Source organism: Aedes albopictus, chromosome 1 (assembly GCF_035046485.1).
Source record: "Aedes albopictus strain Foshan chromosome 1, AalbF5, whole genome shotgun sequence".
Classification (NCBI taxonomy): Eukaryota; Metazoa; Arthropoda; class Insecta; order Diptera; family Culicidae; genus Aedes; species Aedes albopictus.
In genome coordinates, this window is record NC_085136.1 from 69,905,199 (window position 1) to 69,914,952 (window position 9,754).

General features: G+C 45.1%; 2 protein-coding genes across 2 annotated transcripts; one reads left to right on the forward strand and one right to left on the reverse strand.

Moving 5' to 3' along the window:
- Positions 1–181: 181 nt before the first annotated feature.
- Positions 182–1,198, forward strand: LOC115269066 (transcription factor grauzone; the record flags this gene model as incomplete). Its single annotated transcript, XM_062845205.1, is given in 1 exon segment — positions 182–1,198. A coding segment is annotated over 1 exon segment (954 nt), but the record flags the coding sequence as incomplete, so codon positions are not given.
- Positions 1,199–3,907: 2,709 nt separating this feature from the next.
- Positions 3,908–5,732, reverse strand: LOC115269087 (transcription factor grauzone). Its single transcript, XM_029877433.2, has 2 exons — positions 5,512–5,732; positions 3,908–5,451 (listed from the first exon to the last, which is right to left on the reverse strand). The coding sequence occupies exons 1-2, from the start codon at positions 5,632–5,634 to the stop codon at positions 4,069–4,071; spliced, it is 1,506 nt and encodes a 501-aa protein (XP_029733293.1). The 5' UTR covers positions 5,635–5,732; the 3' UTR covers positions 3,908–4,068.
- Positions 5,733–9,754: the final 4,022 nt, after the last annotated feature.

Genomic DNA, 9,754 nt, shown 5'->3' on the forward strand with positions numbered 1-9,754 from the left:
TTCGGAAAGTTGCTCAGATGAGGTAGACCGGGAGTACAAGCTGGAGACTGAGGAGGGAACTTTTCAGTCACCCGAGGCAACCGAGGATACCGTGAAGAGTTCAGCGATTAGAATGCCATCCAACGAAGAGATTCAAAAACACGAGAAGCAAAAAATGATTGATGAGCAACGACGCACAGAAGATGATTTTATCAAACAACATTTGCCCTTCGAGTGTGCCGAATGTACCGAAGAATTTCAAAAGTTCAATGCGTTTCTTCGCCACATGAACGCTGTTCATGGTAAAGCTAACATCGCATGCTGCAACTTGCAATTTCGTTCTAGACAGATGCTGTACCAGCATGTGCTAAACTATTCGAACCCAGAAGCATTCAAATGTGACATTTGTACGGTTACTTTTACTACCTTACGGGCAAGGGAACAGCACAAGAAAAATATTCATCCGTTAAATCCACTGCAGGGCAAGCACTACTGCGACCAGTGCCCAAAGACGTATACCGATCCTAAGAGGTTAAAACAGCACTTGCAAGAACACGAAACGCTGGGTAATGAAATGCCCAAGTGCAGCATATGCGGCATATGTTTCCGAACAAAAATCAACCTGCAGAAGCATATCACTAGAGTGCACACGAAGAAACACAGTTGTGAAATCTGCTCTAAAATATTCGCAAAAGCCGCCCAGCTCAGACAGCATCAGGTCAACATGCACGACCACGTCAAAAAACAGTGCGAAGTTTGCAACAAGTGGCTGAAGAATCAGGTGGCCTGGCATAAGCACGTGAAGCGGCACCAGAGCGACGGAGCGTACAAGTGCGACCAGTGCGAGCACGTTTCGGTCAATTTGCCATCGCTGAAGGAGCACAAGGAACGTCGGCATGGGAAACGAAACAGAAACTACGATTGCGACCAGTGTGGCAAGCACTATAAGACGAGACTGAGGTTGAGGGAGCACACTGCCGGTGCCCATACGGGGGAACCGTTGTACCGGTGTGAGTTTTGCGAACAGACGTTTTTTTCGAACGCCAACAGGCACGGCCATAAGAAAAGGGCACACTTGGAACAGTGGCTGGAAGCAAGAAGGGTTAGGTATGCCAGGGCGGAGGAAGCTGAAGGCGATGGCGACAGCATGAGTTAGCTTAGTTGTTCTGAAGAGCTTCAGTCTAAGGTAAATGTAAAGACGTATTTTAAAATTGGGTTTTATTGGTTGAAAAAAGTTGAGAACTCCTTCTACTGATGATGCATCGATTACGTGATCTGTGAGGATTCGATTTAAAAGAATTACTATTATTTCTCAACTATCTCAAAAGTATTCTCGTATGTGCAGCATGAGAGGGACCATGAAGTTGTCAAGATTATACACCTACAGCTTGCTTCAAAGCAAAATCGAGAGATTTATACCCTACTACAAATACCAGCCGGACCTGGTTCTGAAAAATAGTTGCATAAAGCTGTACTAGGATCGCAAGATCATTACGGACGTCCTCATCCTTTCCAACAGGCCCGATATTGTGGTTTACGACAAAAGGATGAAGCGGGTATTCGACATCGCTGTACCGTTAAACCATAATGTCCAATCAAAGTCCAATCCGGTAAGATAACACAGCACCACGACCTAGCGGAGAAGTTGAAGCAGATGTGGCACGTGGAGGATGTCCGTATATTTCCGGTTGATCCGAAAGCCTGAGTATGGTGAAAGGTAGCTAGTGACGTCTTATACCCCGGACAGACATGTGATACGAGTGTGATTCCTGTACAACGGTACGCAGTGTCAAGAAAATTCTGACAAGACTGACTTGAACTGAGAGAATTTTCAGTATGGCACTCATTTCAAGCGCAATTGTACAGTGATTCTTGTATCACATGTGTGTCATAAGTATTAGGGAGGGCCGGATTTGTCTTTCCACAGCTTCGGTACCTGTTCGGTTCCCCGGAACTTTTCTGGGCCCATTTTGATGAGTTCAGCTGCGATACCGTCCTTACTAGCTGGTTTGTTGGTTTTAAGCTGGTGAATGACATCCTTAACTTTCCTCAGCGTGGGAGTTGGTTCATTTCCGTCCTCCGCTGCACTAGCGTCGTCGTTTCCTCCGTTGCTGTGGTCTCCCGTGCCTACGTTCTCCACGCCATTCAGGTGCTGATCGAAGTGCTGCTTCCACCTTTCGATCACCCCACGTCCGGCCGTCAAGAGGTCTCCGTCTTTATCCCTGCATATTTCGGCTCGCGGTACGAATCCGTTGCGGGATGCGTAGAGCTTCTGATAGAGCTTCCGTGTTTCTTGGGAACGGCACAGCACTTCAATTTCTTCACACTTCGCTTCTTCCAGTGCGGCGCTTTTCCTCCTGAAAGAGGCAGGTCTGCTGTTTTCGCCTTTGTTTGTAACGTTCCACATTCTGTCGGGTCCCTTGCTGCAGCATTAAAGCCCTCGCTGCGTTCTTCTCCTTCAAAACCGTTCTGCACTCTTCGTTGAACCATTCGTTCCGTCGATTCCGTTCCACGTACCCGATGGTGCTCTCGGCTGCGTCGTTGATGGCTGCTTTCACTGTACTCCAGCAGTCCTCTAGAGGGGCCTCATCGAGCTCGCCCTCGTCTGGCAACGCGGCCTCGAGATTCTGCGCGTATGCTGAGGCGACATCCGGTTGCTTCAGTCGCTCTAGGTTGTACCGTGGCGGTCGCCGGTACCGTACATTGTTGATGACGGAGAGTTTTGGGCGCAGTTTGACCATCACCAGATAGTGGTCGGAGTCGATGTTTGCGCCACGATAGGTCCTGACGTCGATAATGTCGGAGAAGTGCCGTCCGTCAATCAGAACGTGGTCGATTTGAGATTCCGTCTGCTGTGGTGATCTCCAGGTGTAACGATAAGGGAGGCTGTGTTGGAAAAAGTTGCTACGTATGGCCATATTTTTGGAGGCGGCGAAATCGATGAGTCGTAGGCCGTTTTCGTTCGTCTGCTGGTGGGCGCTGAACTTACCAATCGTCGGTCTGAATTCTTCTTCCTGGCCTACCTGAGCGTTTAAATCTCCTATGATGATCTTGATGTCGTGGTTTGGGCAGCGGTCGTACTAGCGTTCGAGCCGCGCGTAAAATGCGTCTTTGTCATTTTATTTCCGGAGTGTGGGCTGTGCACGTTTATTATGCTGAAGTTGAAGAATCGGCCTTTGATCCTCAACCTGCACATTCTTTCGTCGATCGGCCACCAACCGATCACGCGCCTGTGCATATCACCCATCACGATGAAAGCTGTTCCCAGCTCGCGTGTGTTGCCGCCAGCTCTGGTAGATGGTATGATTACCTCTAAACGTTCGCACCATAGATCCTGTCCAACACACCTCCTGCAGCGCTACGATGCCGAACCCGTGGTCCTTCAGTAGATCGGCGAGTATGCGGGTGCTCCCAATGAAGCTCAGAGATCGGCAGTCCCACGTACCGAGTTTCCAATCGCAAGTCCTTTTTGTTCGCTGGGGTCGTTTCCGTTGGTCTCGGTTCGTATTATTCTGTTGCTGATTTTCCGCTACAATGTTTTTTACGGCTGGCTCGTAGGGCCTGACACCAACCCCCTACTTTCCGGAGGACCATAGTGCACAGTTGAGCTTAGAGTTCTTCCCTGGCACTCGGACGTAGATCAGCCGCCCCTAACACGGGGATCAGAAGCTGTTGTGAGTCGCTCCTCCTGGAGAACAGACGCTCAGGTTTGCCGAAGCAAACTCCCCCTTCCCTGTCAGCCTACGACAAAGTTCCCACCGGGGTTGGTTACCCGATCTTCCCTAAGGTTGCTCATAGTTTCCGGCCGGTACCACGAGGAGGTAGGGATAGGAGTTGCTAGGCAGAGGCTAGTGGATCACAATGGGATCTGAATTGCGCAGCATACCCAGCCTTTACTGTGCATCATCTATCGCTCGATGAAAGCTTATACAACGTTCATTAAAAGTTTTAAACACGTTTTGAGGTTGCACCATTCTTGTATATTTTGTAATCTTATAGTAAGTAACATGTTATTGTTATTTCGTGTTCTTAGCTTAAACAAGGAACCTAACAAACTAATCGAATGAGGAATCAAAAGTCGCAAACATACTAGTTCCCACTTCCGTTACCTGCTTCACCCTGTTCCGCACTATTAGCATACTTCGCCTTATGATCCTGCAGCCACTCCTGTGGGTGGTCCTTTTTCCGGTGGGCATACATCGTCGCATTGGAGAAGAAACTCTTGTCGCAGAACTGACACTGGTACAATGGTTTCCCCGTGTGAGCATTGGCAATGTGTTCCTTCAGCGTGACCGGCCGCGAGTACTCCTTGCCGCACAGGTCACACACATACTTCTTGATGTTCGGTCCGTGCTTCCGCTCGATGTGCAGCTTCAGCGACACCAGATTGACCGAAACGTGATTGCATTGTTCGCACTTGTGTTCCCCCTCGTTTTGGTGCCGACCCACGTGGCGTTTCCAGTACCGGAGGTTCTTCAGCCACTTGTTGCAAATGGGACACTGCTTCTTCATCTCGTCCGCCGTCAGCTCGTGGTACTGGCGGTGATCCTTCAGCTCCGAACGCTTCATGAATCCCTTCGAGCAAATCTCGCACATGAACTCGAATATCTTCTCGTGGACTTGCGTCACATGGCGTTTCATATGCAGCTGTGTTCGGAAGCATTTACCGCACACTTCGCATTTGGCCTTCTCCTTCTCCAATGTTTCATGCTCGTTCAGGTGCCTCTTCAGCAGCTTCTGCTTGGGGAAACTTTTCGGACATCGATCGCATTTGAATATCAGCAGATGTTCATCGGCGTGAACCTCCTCTTTATGCCGGTCGTACCCACTCTGGAATTTGAACGTTCGGTAGCAAAGCTCGCACTGGATCGACTGTGGGTTCAGCACGCTCTGCACATGCTGGTAGAGTATTGCTCGGGTCCGGTACTGATTGTCGCAGCATATGATGTACGGCTTGTCATGATTCTGCACCGTGTGTCGACGAATCGAATCGAAGTCCTCAAATTCCTCCACCACGCAGTCTTCGCACAAATAAGGCCTATGCTTCTTGATGACATCATCCTCTGCTTTCTGCTGTTCCGGCGAAACCTTCTTCCTCTTGCGAACGATTCTGGGCCCAGAACTCTTTTTCTTTTGTTCTCTTTTACCCGTCCGTCGACGTTTTCTAACTGGAGAACAACTGTCGCCTGACACCGCCGAGGGCACATCACTACATCTATCGGAAGCCTCCGACTTGCACTCCTCGGTTTCTTCCTCCTTCGCTGTTTCCTCGACGTTCAGCGCCACCACCGGGTAGATTCCAGGAATAACGCACGCTTCGATCTCAATCTCTTCCTGTTTGATGAAATCCGACAACGGTTTCGAATCTTCGCGATCCTCATGCAGTGTCTTCACCTCCTGGTAGAACCGGTGGAACTCATCGACCTTGTCCCAGCATAGCTCGCAGATGATCGCGCTCTTCAGGTCATCCGCCTGCAATCCACACAGTCAATGACCACACGAATATCATCATCGAAGAATAATTTCACTCACCTTGAACCAAAAATGCTGGCACATGACCAGACGGATGTTGCGCTTGGATTCCTCCCCTCCGGGATCGGCGATTGGGAAGAACTTTTCGGCTTTTTGACCGCACGTAAAACAATCGCTCTCCATGGTTCCGGCGTCGGCGGCGGTTTTGTAACGGGACAAGTTGTACCGAAGTCACTCCACCAGATGATGCATCATACATCGACGACACCGGTGAGACAAACATTGCACTTGTGGTGTATCTTGCATGCACTCATGGCGATACACGTCAGGGAAAATGTTGCGCGTTGTGTAGCAAAGTCGCATCGCGTACAGTGTTGTGGTTTTGGGTTGTACAAGTCCAAGGGGACGACACATCCACAATAGGCTCCTAAAGTCCTATCGGGATTCTTGTTTTAAACCACAATATATGGTGCAAGAGTACATATTTACTCATTTTTTTACGTTTTTATTAACCGTAGTTGAAAATATATAATTTTTATTTTTTAGCCTTTTGTCTTGTCCCTAGCTTATAACACATACTTTGAGTGATTTTTTTTCCGTGTATGTCAGATAGGAACATTTTTGAAATCCCAGTGCGAAAAATGTCGAGCTCAGTCACACAAGGTTGACCTCAAATGTCAAAGTAGAACTATATACCATTTTACTTATTTCAAATTTTCTCATTATTCCTTTGTTTTTCAAGTTCGAGTAAAGTACAATTCCGATTAGAATACCATGCTTGATCGTATTATTCAATATAAGCGAGATTTCGTCTTTAATTTTAGGACCCTATTCAGTAACAAATTTTGAAAACGACGTATAATCAATGCTACACCATTGATTATACGTCGTTTTCAAAATTTGTTACTGAATTATAGATAAATTTGATTCCACAATCTCGTGAATAAAATGCGGACGATTCTGATAAGAGATGGCCTTGCTCCTTGGACTTATCCACCGATAAACAAAATTCACTCGGTCCGAAAATTTTGACACTAAAGTGGGACTAGTTCTAATCAGCCTCATCCAATTCCAATTAGAATTGAACGATTTCCAATCAGAATTGAACAATTCAGATTAGAAATGGCCCGCTCTAGTGTCAAAATCCTCGCGATGAATTCGGTTTATCAGTGGATGAGCCCATAGATTGGGCAGCGTCCATATACAGCGGCCGTTCGCTCGTTGCAAACCCGCTCGTTGCAATGCTTTTTAGTTGCAAGTCCGCTTATTGCAAAATGTGACACGTTTTTGCAATTAAAAAGCAATCATGTGTCAAATTTGTGCTGTCAGCCATGCTGTCAGTGCATTTTGATGCACTTAAGTGTCAAAGTGACGTTGCAATTAACGAATGGCATTCGCTCGTTGCAATGTAAACATGTTGCAACGAACGAACGGCCGCTGTATTACAATTCAATTTAACTTATTTGGCCAGAATTCAACTTTCTTATACAGCGGCCGTTCGCTCGTTGCAAAATGTTTACTTTGCAACGAGCGAATGCCATTAGCTAATTGCAACATCAATAGGGTCCTAAAATGAAAAATATTTTCCTGGCTTTGCTGCATAACACGAAGGAGCATGCTTTTCTGATCTCAATGGTAATTTTTCCGAATTTGAACAATGACAGAGTAGTTAATAAACTCAAAAATAAAATAATGGTTAGCAGGTCTTGTTTGACATTCGAGGTCAACCTTGACGTAACGAAAGTGAAACGGCGGGTTGCAAAAGGCATCACATTGGCTCAATTTTGACAACAAAGGTTCCTGTTTGACATACAGCGGCCGTTCGCTCGTTGCAAAATGTTTACTTTGCAACGAGCGAATGCCATTCGCTAATTGCAACGTCACTTTGACACTAAAGTGCATCGAAATGCACTGACAGCATGACTGACAGCACGAATTTGACACTTGATTGCTTTTTAATTGCAAAAACCTGTCAAATTTTGCAATTAGCGGACTTGCAACTAAAAAGCGTTGCAACGAGCGGGTTTGCAACGAGCGAACGGGCGCTGTACACGGTAAACAAAATTTACCCAAAAATGAGTGCTAAACAAGGAGTGTTGCAAAAATTATTAAAATTTTTGAAAATATATTTTATGGGCTTTACCCAATACACTCAGCGAAAAAAAAAAACTAGCGAAATTCATCGAAATACCTTATGAAAATTTTCTATAACTAATTCTTATGGATGACATAAGAATACCGTAGGAGCGGACCTGGTGTGATGGTTAGAACACTTGACTATCACGCCGAGGACCTGGGATCGAATCCCACTCCCGACAAACTCGCAAAATGTGAGTTCTTCCTTCGGAAGGGAAGTAAAACGTGGGTCCCGAGATGAACTAGCCTAGGGCCTAGCCTAGGGCTAAAAATCTCGTTAATACAGATAAAAAAAAAGAATACCGTATGAAAATTGACCGTGCTTACTATGACAAATTTCATAAGATAGACTTACACTCAGCCAAATAACCTTTAGATTTCCATAAGGCCCAACTTATGAAACGGCCTTTAAATAATTCATAATGATTCGGATGAATTTCATAAGGTCACTCCACCGACGAACTGACGTGACTCTCGATCTCAGCACATGACCGAAGAAATAAAACGATCAATTCAAAATCAAGTGATCGCAAATGTCAAACTGAAAGTGACGTTTGACAAAATGACGACGCTTATGTAGGCGTCGTCTTGTTCGAAGGATTTGTAAACAAGACACGTGATAGCTGGTCATATGAGTCTGTGGCTTGGTCGGCACTTAGATTGTAACATTTTATGGTTTACTCATGCATTTTAGTATAAAAATAGAGGAAGTTATGTTCAGTTGTAGTTAAATGATACCATTATAAGTACGTAGGTGTTACCATCTGCATGCTATACTCTTCTCACCCACGGGATTCAACGGACGTCGTGACGACAACGTACGTTGCGACGTTGTTGCTGCTCCTGTTGCCGCTTCGATATCGAGTGCTTGGCTGACCACTATTTCATGTTTTGTGCAGAAAAATCTCACAAAATTGAGCCCTTAATCGTTCAAGAAATAGAAAATATTGCTTCAGGAACAATTACTTTGGATATTATCGAGGATATTATGATGAAAATGATAATGTTGGTATTGATATAAAGCAACAAAACGGCAAAGGCAGCGCTCACGAGGGCGACGCCGACGACGCCACGGAACTCGCCACGGAATGTAAACATGCACTCTTAAACAAATCCAAAAAAAAAATGAAATTCTGTGTGATTATTTAGTGTTTAGCCCTGAAACGAGACCGGTCAATACCGTAGCTCGATATGGGGCCAAAACGGACCAGCTGCTGATTGGTTGATTTTATGCCATTAAAAAAAAGCACAGAATTGAAACCACCACCCGATCGCACCCGAGCGCGTGTGGGCAGTGTTGGCAAAAGCAATTGAAAATACTGATCTGCCGCAGGTTTGGCGTCAGCTGTTCAGACGCCGTGCGTTTTGTTTCGTTCGCGTTTGTTTGTTTGTTTATTTGTTTCAATCGAGTCGGTTTGCGTCGAACACAAACTATTTTGAAGTGCCGTAGTAGTTTTCATCTGTGTGAATATCATGAAGTGCAAGGCGTTTCTGTTTCCACAGCAGTACAAAGCATCGAAATCTTAAGTTTTATTGCAATCGTAATGAATAATGAAAAAATCAGAGGAAGAGTTGAACTTATGCTTCCATGAGTTGTTTATTGCATTCTTTGAATATGCCGTTTAATTTCAGATTTTCATTTTAAGCTATTTTCACAAACAATAATAAATCATGATTGAGTTTAGAGCACTATCAAACTTGCATCTTGTCATTTCAATTTGAAGAGGAGAGAATCGAACATATTACTTTCACCATTAAGAAGCTTTTATTTATTACGTAACGATAAAACGACAATTTTTGACCCCTCTCTAGGGGCGTCACGCATTTTGTGGACGGCGTCTTCTTTAAACTCAATCTAGAAATCTTTATATAAAAAAAACAAATGGTGCACGTCCATAGCGAGCTCGTACATTGAAACATATTTCTATATTTCAGTTAACGGAATCTGTTTTCAATCGCATTACCGTACTTTTCAAAGCACCTCTGTCATCCCAAAAACGTTACGACCTTCATGAGATCTCCGTATTTATGTATCTGTCCTATCTCTCACTTTGCCTAAAAATTATAAAATGATATTTAACGTAAAAATGGGAAACAAAAAGCGAAACAAAGTTTTTGGCAACACTGGGCCGAGCGACGAACGAAGCAAAATGAAAATAAACAGCAA